Source organism: Oryzias latipes, chromosome 13 (assembly GCF_002234675.1).
Source record: "Oryzias latipes chromosome 13, ASM223467v1".
Lineage (NCBI taxonomy): Eukaryota > Metazoa > Chordata > Actinopteri > Beloniformes > Adrianichthyidae > Oryzias > Oryzias latipes.
The window spans coordinates 24164641-24179964 of NC_019871.2; the positions used below are offsets into that span (position 1 = coordinate 24164641).

Genomic DNA, 15324 nt, shown 5'->3' on the forward strand with positions numbered 1-15324 from the left:
GTGCCATATCAAGATGCTGATTAGACAGTATGATTATTGCACAGGTGTGCCTTAGACTGGCCACAAGAAAAAAAGTGTTTCTTTTTGTTAGATGTGTTTCTATCTCGTAATGTCCACAAAGTGTTAGCTTACATCAAGTACGACCGGGAAGCCCTATTACGGCTAGAACAAACTAATCACAGAGGATATTTCGACACAAATATCCTGAACCTCCACCCGGAGCTACACCCCCACGCTGGAATCTCACTACAACAGGCCGCAGCAGGATCGTCTCCCAGAATCGAGCTGCCGCCTCGCAAGCGCGGAAGACGGGGAGGGACTGCACGAAGGCTACGTCAACTGGCTAGCCGCGGGAGGCTAACACTCCCGATCATTCTCCTCGCCAACGTACAATCTCTGGCGAACAAGATGGACGATCTCATCAGCAGGTTGGCTACACAGCGACACATCCAGGACTGCTCCATCTTTTGTCTCTGTGAGACGTGGCTCGGACAAGGGACCCCCGACGTGGCCATAACACCGGCCGGGTTCAGTGCAGAGCCGATCGCGGCGCCGCTGAATGCGGCAAAACGCGCGGCGGGGGGACTGCGATTTTTATCAAACAGTCCTGGAGCTCCGACAACACCGTAATCTCACAGTCTTGCTCTGAAAACGTGGACTATCTGACTGTTAAGTGTAGGCCATTCTACCTACCAAGGGAGCTGCAGTGCATTATTCTGAGCACTGTTTACATTCCCCCCTCAGCTAACGAGGCAGCTGCACTCCAGGAGCTGCACAACATGATCAGCAGGCATGAGAACAACCACCCTGGTGCTGCATTTGTGATCCTAGGAGATTTCAACCACTGTGATCTCCGGAAAAGTCTTCCAAAATTCCACAGATTTATTGATTTCCCCACCAGGGGAAAAAACATTCTGGATAAATGTTACAGCAACATTAAAAAATGCATATGCTGCCACCCCCGAGCCTCACCTCGGAAAGAGCGATCACTTAGCCATCCTGCTGAAGCCCACATACACAAGGAGGCTTAAAGCAGATCCAGTCACAACCAGGACTGTAATGACTTGGACTGACAAAGCTGTGGAACAACTGAAAGGCTGCTTGGAGGCCACAGACATGAGCATCTTCAAAGCAGCTTCACCAAACATTGATGAATACACGGACACAGTCAGCAGCTACATAGACTGGTGCACCTCCATTTGCATTCCAACTCGGACCATCCGCATCTTCCCTAACCAAAAGCCCTGGTTCAACACAGATGTGCGAACAAAAATATACAAACGGCGTGCAGCCTTCAAATCTGGAGACAGCACAGCATACAAACACGCCCGCTATGACCTCCAGAAGTCCATCAAAGCTGCCAAAAGGAACTACAGTCAGAAAATTGAGAGCTGCCACAGGGAAACCAACACAAGTGGCCTGTGGCAGGGGATCAAATCCATCACCAACTACAAGACAAACACCAGCAGATCAGAGTTCCAGAGTAACATCCCGCCAGACAGCCTTAACAGCTTCTATGCAAGGTTCGACCAGAACAACAAAGAGGTCCCCCAAAAGACCTCATGGGCCCCAGAAGAGGCTGCGCTGCAGGTGACTCACACACAGGTCCTCAGGGCCCTGAAGCAGGTGAACCCACACAAGGCGACGGGACCGGACCACGTTTCACCAAGGGATCTGAAAGCCTGTGCGGAGCAGCTAGCAGAGGTGTATACAGACATCTTCAACCTCTCGCTATCGCAGGAAACAGTGCCCCGTATCTTCAAGTCCTCTGTGATCGTGCCGGTCCCGAAGAAAACACACGTCGCAGTGATGAACGACCTTAGACCCGTGGCTCTCACCCCTGCAGCAATGAAATGTCTGGAAAAGCTGGTTCTGTCCCACATCAACTCCCTGGTCGACGAATCAGTAGACCCCCACCAGTTCGCCTACCGCCCCAACAGATCAGCAGAAGATGCGGTGGCACTGGCACTTCACTCCACCCTGCAACATCTGGACACCAAGAACACATACGCCCGGATTCTGTTCCTGGACTACAGCTCTGCCTTCAACACCATCAGGCCCCTGAAGCTGACTGATAAACTCGCAGATCTGGGAATACCAACACCCACCAGAAACTGGATTCTTGACTTTCTCACTGACCGACCACAGGTGGTGAGGATGGGAAAGAAGGTTTCTGCTGAGCTGACAGTCAGCACTGGTACACCACAGGGGTGCTGCCTCAGTCCAAAGCTCTTCTCACTTTACACCCACGACTGCACCTCCCCCGACTCCAACAACATCATCATTAAGTATGCAGACGACACAACAGTCCTCGGCCTCATCAGAGGAGGGGACGAGTCTGCATACAGAGACCTCGTGCACAGGATCACCATCTACGGAGAGGACAACGACCTTGTTCTCAACGTAGAGAAAACGAGAGAAATAATCGTGGACTAGAAGGAAAGCACCGCCACATCAACCGCTCATCATCAACGGGACTGTGGAGGAGCGGACCGACTGCCACCGGTTCCTTGGTCTGCAGATCACAAACAGCCTCAGCTGGGAAAAAACACTGTTGCCACAGTGAAGAAAGCCCAGCAGAGGCTGTACTTCATCAGGCTGCTGAAGAAGGCCGGTCTCAAGCGCCGGACCCTCACCCAAGCCTACAGGGGGCTTGTGGAAAGCATCCTCACAAGCGGACTAACAGCCTGGTTCGGTAACACCACCTTAAAAGAGAAGAAGATGCTGCAGAGGGTCATTAATACAGCTGGAAAAATTATAGGTTGCAACCTACCATCCATGGACACCATCTACAAACAGCGCTGCAGGAGGAGAGTGACTAAGATCATCAGAGACAGACACCACCCTGCTCATGGACTGATTCAATGTGTGGACTCAGGCCACAACCTCAGACGCCGCAGGCCTGAAAGCATCCACGCACACACCACACGCTTCCACGACAGCTTCTTCCCAACAGCAATCAGAATGCTGGCAAAGGACATCAGAGAGGGAAAACTGGACTAAATTACTAAGTGCAATAAACAATAATATGTGCAATAATTCTATGTGCAATAATGCTTCTGTACAAATTGGGTCTCTGCAATATTCATTATCATATTTTACTGATATTTATATTTTTTTATACACCATGTAAATTTGTCGTCTAATTTTGACTTTTAACTCCATTTTTTTATTTTTTTATTTTCTTTATTATTTCTTCTTCAAATTTTTCTTTTGTCCTTTTTTAACCTACCCTGACATGAGAGATGCCAAAGACAAATTCCGATGTACCGCATGTGCAAACGGCAATAAAAACTTGAATCTTGAATTTGTGAACAACATTTCAGAGAACTGGTTATTTTATGTATGTGGAAAATGTTTCACATCTTTGAGTTCATACCATAATAAATGGGAGCAATAACAAAAGTGTTGCGTTTATATTTTTGGTCAGTGTAATTTAATTAAAAAAAAAAACTTTAAAAAAATCTTTATTTTCCTTTCTTTACTGCCCCTAATGGTTTATACTTTTATATATATTACCTTCCACAGTCACACCCATTCACACACACATTTACCCACTGATGGCAGCTCCACTGCCAAGCACTGGCGCCAACCACCAGGAGCAATGTGGGATTCGGTGTCTTGCCCAAGGACACTTTAACAGAGGCGCAAAGGGCGGGAACCAAACTTGCATTCTTCTGATCTGAGGTCGACCACTCTACCTCTGTACCATGGCCGCCCCTTATGGTCGATGACATATGACATTTAGGCTTTTTTTAAGTTTTAGTTAAATTTGTCAACAGTACTGATGAACTGCAATGTCATAAAAGGAGACACAAAGTTAGAATCCTGATCTCCTTTTCAGAGCTACTCAAGAATCATAATTCATGTAAATGCTGTCACTAACTACCCAACCATAAAGTGTTCACTGAAGGGGAGAAAGAACCGGGAACAGCGTGAACAGAAATCTGAATGAGGGAAAGAAAAAAAACAAGGCACTGATTTGCTCCGACTGATATTTTGCATTTGATTACTTTGATTTATGGGTGAGGCGAAGGTCAAACCTGATCTAATCAAATTGTAATATTCATTTATTTAATGAAATGGGTACAGTGTTACCAATGTTTTGACTGGTACGTTCAGTAAGACTGGAAAACACAGTTTCCCTCAAAGTGCCTAAAGGTTTTTTGCCTTTTCCTGAAAGAAAAATATGACATTCTTGGTGACAACTATAAATATTACCTGCTTTGGGCTAAATGAGAAAAATAATCATCACTGGACTATGACTTGGCCATTAAATGTATAATTGGACTGAGTGACCCCTTGGCCCTCGTGTTCAGTGGGAGTGCCTGATGGCTCAAAAAGGCCAAGGGGCATCGAGTTTTAATGTTAAGTCAAAGTACAGACACAATCTGAGATCCTGCGGCACGATTTGGGTGTCGGGCACAGAGAAGTTGACGTGCAATCAAGGACAAAGTTTTGGGCATGTGACATTTTCAGTGACTCGATCAAAGGGTAGAAAAAGAAATCCAATATGGCTGCTGTATGTGAGGATTTTCCTCCTGAACTTCCATCCATTTTCATAACCCGCTGTGGCTGCGGGGTTGCCGGAGACTGCCCTGGCCGCCACGGGTGCTGTCATAGCAGGCGCAATCACTCCAGCTTCATGGGCTTATGATGTTTTTCTTACTTTCATCAAGACAATAATAAAAAAGATCCTCCAGTTTTATTTTCATTTTCCCCTCTCTGATTAATGCTCAAACTGGGCCACAGACAGACAGAAGTAACGTTTAAACCAGCCGTTAAGCGGAGCTCCCACTCAGAATGGAGTACACTGCACCAGGAGGGACTGAAGGATCTGGTGAAGCCAGACGCAGCGACATGCTTGCCTATACCTCTGTAGAGCTCTCCAAAACAAATCCAAGTTACCTGCTCAACATCATCAATGCTTTCTATGATCTGGCAACGAATGTAGTCAAGAAAAACTTTGACGGTTGCTCCGCGGCCGGGGTGTCAAGCAGTAAATTGGACAAACATCAAAAGAGAGGCAGCAGACGGGTATGTCATGCGCAAATCACATCCGGTGTGATTGCAGCATAAGGGGTGTGGACTTCAAACAAGCCTTCTCATGATTGGCTAACATAGAAACGTTGACTGGAGCCGGAAGGAATGTTTTTTCTAAAGGTGTTGTCACACTCGCTCACTTAGTTCTCCTATACAGTCAATGGACTTGACAAAAGGTCATATGTTAAGAGCCATCACTGCATGAACACAGCATGACTAAAATGCGTAAAATACCATGAATAAAACACATTCATATATTTAGCTTTATACATATTTTTTTCTTGATTAAAAAGGGATTGATGTTTTTAACAATGCAGATATAAACCGGAAGTTCTGTAACAGAGCGCCTCCTTAGTCTTTTGTCTTAAGTATGTGGGACATAGCAGTTTTCATTTGAACAGTAGATTTAATATGAAAAGACGATCTATGAGTGATGAGACTGATGGAAAATCCTTACCTGATTGAAGAGTTAAAGTTGCATCCATGGGTTGTACTTTTCCATCCCTCCTCTCTCTTCTCCATTGTTTCAAAGCCTCCTGAAAATATCTAGCCGACTCCTCCTCACTGAAGTTTCCATCAAGAAGACAGGAAGGTTGTCTTCTAACTGCAGTTTCAATCACTTCCATGTCCTTTTCCTCTTCATCGCTCACCATCAGCACCTACCAAAGGAATCTAACGAGTCACGACTCTGTAAAAAAAGTCTAAAAAGCTTTAACATGTGTTCTATCAAAACAGATGCAAATGTAAAATGTGAATATTCAAGGGTTCATTTGACAGGGTTCTTTTTTTTAACTTAAAATTTCCCTTTCAGTTTTGACAAAAATTTGTTCTTGAAGTCATGGAGGATATTATGTAGAACTTGGGTGTATTTTACAAAAATATGTAATATTCTAAACATTTTCGGTTTAAATAAGGAAGCCAAAACATTAAAACCCTATTATAATATCAGTTAGTATATCAGTTAGTATAGTTTATAAATCTTCATTTATAAACTATTTTGACACTTAAAGACACAATAACAGCTTTAAAAAAATAGTTTTTCATAGTCCTATCGATTCAAAAAGATTAACAGTTGAATCTGTACAGTAAATACATAGCACTGTTCAGTGAACATTTATGTATTTTACTGGTGTCACCAAAACAAATTATCAGTACTTTGTGTAGGGTTTACTTTTCTTTTTTTGTTTCTTTTTTGTCTGTTTCATCTCCCTGGCTGAGGATTGCTGCCCATAAGTGAATGTTATGTCACAAACCCAGATAGTTTAAGCTGTCAATCTGTGTTGTGTTAGTTAATGATCCCACAGTTAAGAGTGTTTTTGCAGTCCATCTCTGTCACGTAATCGGTTTGTCATCCTCCTTTTTTTTGTTTTTTGTTTGATTCTGTCGCATTTGAGTTCAATCGTCTGTCAAGTCATCATTTATTGTCAGTTATGTTAAGAGTCCACTGTTTCCTGGTGGAATAACCCTGACCCAGCAAGAGATTCCCTGTTGAAGTGGTAGTTCTTTACTACAGTTATTTATGCCAGACCCTGCATTTCCATGCAAGGCCAAACTCCTGTTGCAGTTCTGTCCATTCTGTTGAGGTCAGCTAGAACAGTGTTTTTCAACCTTTTTGAGCCACGGCACACTTTAACCTTGACAAAAATCCTGCGGCACACCAGCATCCAAAAATGTAAAAAAAACAGAGAAACTCATAGTCTGTATTGATCTACAGCCCCTCTGCAATCTTACATGCATTTATGTGATAATTGTGGCAGAAAAAGCTGGAAGTTGTAGCTGTTTTTTCTAAAAGATGTAATAAAAGTTGAGTTAAAAGATTTCAAAACTGTTTGATGTTGTTTCAAGACGTTAAGAGGAGAGACTCATTGTCCGCTGAGACGCTGTCAGTTTAACCCAATGCATCATGGGAGATGTAGTGCAAACAGCCGCCGAACGCAGACAGACTCGCGTCTCTGAGCTTCATTGTTTTGTTCACTTGTTCCACGGTCTGATACCGGACTCTGTGGAAAGCTACACCGCTAAAGACGAGCTTTAGCTGGTATTTTTGTTAGAACTGAGAGAATTTAAGAGATAAATCAGAACAATCACGCACATCCTACGCATCTTTCCCTTAATAAATCACAACCAATCCTAAATGTAGTGCAGCTTTTGCGGCTTCATGACACGCCCATAGTTGCCCATAAATAGTCCATGAAACGCCCACAAATGAATATTCATTGATTGCGAAACCATGGCAAACACAGAAAGGAAATCAAAAAAAACGTAACTTCACAAAATGTGAAGTAGAAGTTATCATTGGCGAGGTGGAAAAGAGGAGAAAAGTGTTGTTTGGAGGGCACAGTGTGGGCATTACTAATGGCAAAAAGGCACGTGAGCGGCAAACGGTGGCAGACGCCGTAAATGCTGTAGCCTCACAACCTCGGACCGTGGCCGAAATAAAAAAGAAATGGTCGGACATCAAAGTCGAGGCGAAAAAACGTCTGGCGCTGCATCGCCAGAGTGTGTCTGCCACGTGTGGGGGTGTGGGGGGGGGGCGGAACACCGGAGCTGACCCCTCTTGATGACAGACTGGCGGCAATAATTGGGGAATCCCTTAAGTGGAGTGGTGACTGAGGCGGAGGGGGACACGACGCGCCAGATGCACCGGGTGACACACCCCCAAAAGCGCCAACAGTACGGCTCGAGGAAGTCGGAACCGGCTCATAAGCCACTCGTCCTCGTTTGCCAGCAAGTTTTCTTGCTGTCTAAAGATGCGTTCACTCCAAAATCTTCCATTTGCCACATCTTCTAAGAGTGCAAGATCAGCCATTGTGCGTCATTACGCACTGTGATGGGGCATTTGATTTCCATCCATTTAATTACATCTGACAAGCTACAGATGTCGGTAATAATCGACGTGGAAATGGGAAATTGATCAGCGCATATGTAATTTCTTGTTGCTTTCTGAATGGTTGAGACATACGCCATTGTTTTATCAAAAATAAAACAAACTAAAGGCATATGCATGAATACCATAATTCTGTAGCTTATGAAGAAATGTTTTACCATGAAAACAACTTTCCCCAGGGGACAATTAATATGTCCGTTTGTCTGTCTGTCTAATTGCACCTATATCTGCTCCGCCAGACGGACACATTGACGGGAATATGTGTTTTATACATTATTTCGTTCTGTTAACTATATTATTTATGAGGATGAATTGCACAACATGCCAATATTGCAGAACATATTTCACTTTTCTTTTTGCAAATAAGTGTTCATTTGAATTTCTGTTGTAGTTTTTGTTTGATTTTTTTTTTTGTTTCACTGCTGATTGATCAAACGGGTGTTCGTGTAGGCTGTTAATTGTAAGACTTGCTTTGTGAAGTCTTCATGTTATTTATGAGAGGCAGTATTGTCATTTTCACTTTCACGTGTTTCTTCCATCTGCCGACGGCGTCGCCGTTTGTCATTTCATCCGTTTTTGTGCGTACGTCTGGGTCAGAGCTTGCGTGAAGGACCGCACATTTTCCCGTCAAGTATGCTCTGGCGTATTGCTTTTTGTAAATCTCAGCTATTGCGTAGAGAGTGGCGTACGCTTTCTTTTGTGCGTACGCAACGTTTATAAATGAGGCCCCTGGTCTTTAGAGCCACTCCTTTTTTTTCTCACCTGTTCTTGAGAGTATCACTAAGATATATGCCTCTGAATATGGCTAGACCTTTTTATTTATTTATTGCTAGTTTTGTTTATGACACACACAGGCCCCCTCCATCACCTGACTTAGAATGACGTGAATATCCAACCTGCTACACTGGCAACATTTTTTTTCCCTTCTAAAATACCAATTTCTAGAAATAAGGTCAAACAAATTCCAGGTCAAAGAAAATTCTTGCTTTTTAATTAAAATGATAAAAGATGTTGTCTAAACTGTGGCCTTACAAATGTACATTATAGTAAATTTATGTATAAATAACAATTGTGGTATTTTAAAGAAAATAGATCACATTATAGTGGTCTTCCCCTTGTTTCATTAAATCACACAAGAAACTAAAGATAGAAAACGTTAATAAAATGCTTAATCATTTTTTCAGATACCCAAGATGTAAAAATTTGTAAAAAAAACAAACATTTTTTGTGTTATCCTAACTTTGTATGATCTAAAAAGTACTTTTCTTTGAAGTCAAACAAGTAAGTTCAATACTAGTTTGAATTTTTCAGCCCCTTCTGTTTTGAATGACTGCATGTGAAGGAGGTCAACTGAGATCTGCTGTGAAAGAAGTTTGAAATGTCAATCTAACCGTTCTTACCAGACCTGCTCTGCTGGAAGGAGTTTTTTTTTAGTCCAAGGTACATGCAGTTCACAAGCCTGCCTGTAGATACAGCCTGTGGATATCGTGTCAATTAGGGTGTGTTTGAAGTCTTCTCGACTGACTCCCAAGGTGCTGAGATGGAGCTGACACAATGTAGAGGCTTGTTTGATATCTTTCTACTGCTCTGTCACAGCGAGTGAACTGTTGTGAAATGTAGTTCATCTGTTACTTTATGCTGTGGATATTCAAAACTATTTTCATATGTTCATGGATAAAAGCAATGTTTCATTTGGCATCAAGAAATACTTTGAAACTTGTTGAATGAAAAATGTAACAAAAACAGCATAAAAATTAAACTCCCTGGTAAATGTATGAAATTCTAAAATAAAAGCCACTTAGTTGCCCTTAAATTGAAGATATTTTTTTTCTTTCTCTAACAAAGACAGATATTTCTTAGTGTATTATATATTTCAATGGGATAATAAAAACACATTAAAAGCACAGAAGTGGCAGTATTATGAAAGATCTTGTAGACGTGAGCGACCTTGGGAGCATTTCAGGCAGACTACTCAAGCAGTGCGTTTTATTTTGGTTACTCCTCCCTAGGGCGGTTCAATAATCAACTCACCGGTACAGTGTCCTATTTAAGTCCAGGTGTGCAAGTTTTTCCCGTCTCTTCTTTTACCGCAAGCGCTGCATTCGTCGCCCCACCCTCCTCCCCGGCTTCTACCTGTGAGCTCCGTTGGGGTAGTTTACTACCTAAACGTTTTATGGAGATCTTGTCTAATGTAATTAAACGGAGCCTTATGCTAAACTAAATGAATGTGAAAATAAATGTATTTACTGCATGAGTTGTCTTACTGAAATTTCTTTCAGGGATAATTTTGATTCATCTTTGCGAAGAACAGAGAATGAACTCTTTTTGTGAAAACTTAGCCATGTACATCTACATTTGTTCCTATATTATATGATTTGTAACGAGGAAGACATCATTCAGAAAGTATTATTTCATTCTTTAAGTTTTTTTTTTTTTTCTTAAGTGATGGATTAACACTAATACACACTCACTGGCCACTTTATTGGCCTACTTGTCCAACTGCTAATTAACGCAAATTTATAATCAGCCAATCCCATGGCATTACCTTAATGCATTTAGGCATGTAAACATGGTCGAGACAATCTGCTCCAGTTCAAACCAAGCATCAGAATGTAGAAAAAAGTGATTGATGTGATTTTGAACGTGGTATGGTTGTGGTCTGAGTATTTCAGAGACTGTTGATCTACTGGGATTTTCACCCACAACCATCTCTAGGGTTTACAGAGAATGGACAGAAAAAGAGAAAATATCCAGTGAGCGGCTATTCTGAGGGCAGAAATGCCTTGTTGATGCCAGAGGTCAGAGGAAAACGGACAGACTGGTTCCAGCTGATAGAAGGGCAACAGGAACTCAAATAACCACTCGTTACTACCGAGGTCTGCAGAGGATCATCTCAGAACGCAAAACACGTCCAACCTTGAGGCAGATGGGTTACAGCAGTAAATTTGGACTAAAGCACATTTAAAAAAAACATTGCTCGGACTGATGTGTCTCCATTTCTGCTGTGACATCCATATGATAGGGTCATAATTTGGCGTTAGCAACATTGAAAGCATGTATTTGCATTTGGATTTGTATAAACCGTTTAGACTGGTGGTGTCATGGTGTGGGGGATGGTTTCTTGGCACACTTTGGGCCCCCTTTATACTATTAAGCATCATTACAACACAACAGTCTAGCAGAAGTATTGTTGCTGACCATGTCCATCCCTTTATGACCACAGTGTACCATCTTCTGATGGCTACTTCCAGATAAGACACCCTGTCTTGAAGTTGGAATAATCTCATACTGACAGTTATCAACTTATATCCAACTTGTGATTTTAGGTAATTTCATAGAAACAGTTATTTTTTTTCAATTACATGAATTTTAAAGCAAATAATATACAGTATACTGGAAAAATCTTCAACTGATTCTAGGACAAACCACAGCTCTTCTAAAAATGTCAAATACCTCAGAGGTAACTAAGGACTCACAGACGCTTCTGTCCGGTTGCTACCAATACAGATCTTATACCTTTCATACAGTAAATTACACCATTTTGAGAACAGACTCTTAGAAGTCTGGAGGGCCTCTAAGGCAGTGTTTCCCAGCCCTGGTCCTCGAGGCACACTGTCCTGCATGTTGTTCATGTTGCCCTGCTTATGCACACCTCAGCTCATTATCAGGCTTTGCAGAAGCCTGACAATGACTGTCAACAAAGGCAGGTGTGTTTGAACAAGGTAGGGTTGAAAAAAATGCAAGACAGTGTTCTCCGAGGACCAAGATTGGGAAACTCTCCTCTAGGGTATATGTCTCAAATGGTTTTATTTCTGTCAAACAGATTAAAGATTTTTTTAAGCATGAATACCTACGCTTTTGGATCCAACAAATACACTTTGGGAAAAACCTCTAGAATCAATTTTAGGGCCAATACTTTTATATGTTGACTGTTAGGGAGTTAATTAAAATAGACAAATGCGATTTTCACATCTTTGCTGATGATAAACAGCTTTACTTCATCATGTCTCTTTTGGACCTAGAGCCGTTAAACATTCTTTTTAAGATTTACCTTGTAAAGCAATAATCTTGCATAATCATAACATTGCAGTTTTTTATGTTATGTAGTCTTTTTGTTTTGCCAACCGCATGATTTATCCTAGAAATGGGTTATTAGTAGAATTTTGATTGTTAGTATTTTGAATACTGCTCAGGCTCTAATGTGATATATTATAATCTTGCAGATAGCTAACTCAATGGTTACACAGTAACTTATGGTTGTTATATATGCAATTATAAAATAATCAGTTCATGTTCTTCCACCTGTCACTATTTTATTGCTCTCTTAATATCTTCAGTTGTTATTCACATTAAAAGTTAGTGCATTATTGGCAATGCTAATGTATGTATGCTGTCTGATAATGGGCATGCATCTGTTTACAAACCATTACCAAAGAAAAAAAATGGAACAGGGAAACATTAAAGCCAAAACAAACTCCAAAAATGTATAGTACACTTAAATTTAAAAGGCTACGCCACCAAGTTCGTGCAAAAGTTCAAAATAAAATAGTTTTAAATGCAAAGATGGATCTGTCGAACATGTCATTTGTCAGTACGACGCATGAGTGCATTGACACGGAATTACATTGGGAGGCTTCTGGAAAGCATAACAGTAAAGATGAAAATAAACCTCAAAGTAAAATTGGTTAATATTACATGAAGTTTCTAATGTTTTCGCAAATAGTCTATGTGACACTTTAAAAAACATTTTTGATGTATAAGTAGAACAAATAACCCTTAAAAATGTAATGCAGAATATTTCTGCTTTGCATTTAAGGTTTTTTTCTGGAATACATGGGATGAAATAAACTAATATTATTATTTTTCTTTTTTTTTAGTATGATACTAGATTTCAGCAGATTTCTAGGTCATTTCCTGCATTCTTTTTAATTATTATGGCACACTCTACTTTTTCACCATCTTAATTCTTTGATGTGTGCACAATAAAAGACCAATGCAGACATTTTCAAAATAAAACCAAATAAAGAACTGGGACATTATTTGGCAATACTTAACATCAGCTAGGAATTTGTCAGTTTTTACTGCATGTTTGGGTTGAAAATATTGTTACAAAACAGTTTATTTTTTTCTTTGGAAAAAGTGCCTGGAGAAGTGGCAGTGCTCATCTTTTTTTTATTTTTTTTATTCACAGCTCAAACTTTCACTGGCGAGAACAAGAGGTGCATAAAGGAGAAAAGTCTTTTTCAAGGGAACTCAGTTACTTTCTTGCTTTTTGACAGAAGCACTAAGAACCATGCAAACTAGCTTAAATGGCTGCATGTAGGACTGGCGCATGGGAAACCAGGGTAAGTTTCCCAGGGGGTATGATGAGCTTCATCTAGTCTGGGTCCTCAGGGAAGACCCTTCACGACTGCCTAACTATGTAGCCACAAGGGGGCCCAAATCTGGATTTCCCCGTGCTGGTCCCCTGCCCGGATGAAATACAGGGTTGTGTCCAGAAGGGCATCCGGCATAAAAAATTCTGCCAAACCACCTGTGCGAATCAGTAAAGGTTATTATGACATGGCGACCCCTAAAGGGATATGCCAAAAGTCAAACAACAACCAACAACCGTGTTAAATAGTCCTTTTACATTTTTTATAGTTACTCTCACAGCTGTTAAATCAGAAAGGGGATAAACTTAAGTGTTCTATGGATATGAGTTTCTCCAGAATGCATGTGAGGGGTCTGCAGCCCATCAGTCCCTCCAGAGACGTGCATTGGCATGATTGCAACTATTAACTTTAGTTTAAAGAATTCCGATTTTACTGAGAATCTGTTTACTGCAGAGAAGCCTGTCCTTCAATGCAATAATATTTTTATCCAACAAAATGACATTTCAGAACTGAAATTAGTACTGAACTTTCCCCGCCCAGCCCTTGTGTGAATGGGTTTGAATATCTTGCTGTGGTGAGGGGCTTCTAGGCGAAAGTAAAGTTAAAAAACGGACTCTATGTTCATGTTTGAAGACAAAAGGGAAAAAACTGACTGGTTCAAAAAGGAAAATGGCCAGCAAATATATAATTAGGAATTTGATGAACAGAAAAAGGGAGAGACAAAGACAAAGTAAGGAGAGATGTGTTCCAAAGTGACACTGCCCACCTGAGCAGCGATTGTGTTGTGGAGCTTTAACGCCCCCTTCTGGTGGAAGTTGATAAAACATCCAAAGCAGTGGATTTTAGTACATTCAGCACACTTTGAAGCAGAGACAGCACTATCAGAGTCTCCAGAAGGGAGTATGTGTAAGAGTGTGACAGAGAAGAAAATTCCTTTAAAAACACATCTACAGTACATATAAATATGAAAATGTGTGGGTTCCAACAAGCATTATCTTGAATTGGTCAGTGTGAACATAATGTGCTAGTTTACAATTTCTTACAGAGGGAAGTGGAGACTGTATTTGTAAAGACTTAAAACTATAAATAAATAGCTTCTGTCCTTTAATCCCAACCAGCTCTGACAGGAATAGGTAGTGTTGAAAGGGATTCTTCTAATGCAAGGTGTGCGAGCATTGAAGGAAGGTCCTGTGTAAACCTGTGCATTTGCACAAGCGATGTGTGTGTGTGTGTGTCATGCACAGTTAACTGTGACTGACTGAATGCATCTTAAGGGAACTTATTATAATTCATATATAAAGTATCTATAAGTCTCAGCAGAGGGAGAAAAAAAAGGACTTGTATCAGCAAGTTTAGGAAATGTGCTCAGCCTTAGTGGACGGAGCAAAAAGCCAAAGACAGGATAGCTGAACTGAACAGGGGTCTCATTTATAAAACTGTTTGGGGATTTCAGTAAAGAACATGGTCAAATCTGAAAATGGGAAGAAACCAAAACATTTTCAGATTTAAAAATGTTTATGCTTTCATGAGAACTTCTCTGTAAAAATGCAAACATGCGGTTGATCCATTGATCCGGTTTAATAGGAAATTATATGTCAGTCATGCATCAGATTTTGTTGAAATAAGTGTTTAAAAAAAGCCCTATTTGTGTCATAACAGGTCAATGCTGCACTTGTTTACCACAAAATGCTGTAGCCCCTTCTGTCACACTGTAGGTTCTTCATCAGATTTACATTTTGTGGGCAATTTTGGTCATTTTTTTTACAATTAACCTGTAAAAAATGAGGACCCATTTTCTGAAAGTCAATGTCTGTAACCATTCTTACTCTAAAATCTTAAATGATAAAAGTATTTTTTATCTGTCCATGTGAAACATTTACCATCAGATGTCTTTTACTGGGAAAAACCTTTATGTGTCACATAGTTCGACTAATGCTACGTTCACACCAGGCTCGGAGATTTGCATTACAGCAACCACTTTCAATGAAAAGTCTATGTAAGCACGTGTATATCCGCGTT

At 40.9% G+C, this 15324-nt stretch overlaps 1 protein-coding gene and 1 long non-coding RNA gene across 6 annotated transcripts in view; one reads left to right on the forward strand and one right to left on the reverse strand.

Moving 5' to 3' along the window:
• Positions 1 to 15324, forward strand: part of LOC110016249 — a 74938-nt gene that overhangs the window by 35522 nt on the left and 24092 nt on the right. The gene's annotated exons all lie outside the window — the stretch shown is intronic.
• zbbx (zinc finger B-box domain containing) overlaps positions 1 to 15324 on the reverse strand; it is a 58977-nt gene that overhangs the window by 30465 nt on the left and 13188 nt on the right. For all 5 annotated transcript variants that reach the window (XR_002291564.2, XM_020708420.2, XM_020708419.2 and 2 more), the window contains exon 6: positions 5501 to 5702. Coding sequence is in view for 4 of the 5 variants with exons in the window: in XM_020708420.2 (XP_020564079.1) it covers positions 5501 to 5702 (202 nt within the window). In the remaining variant the exon portion in view is untranslated. The remainder of the gene's footprint in view (positions 1 to 5500; positions 5703 to 15324) is intronic.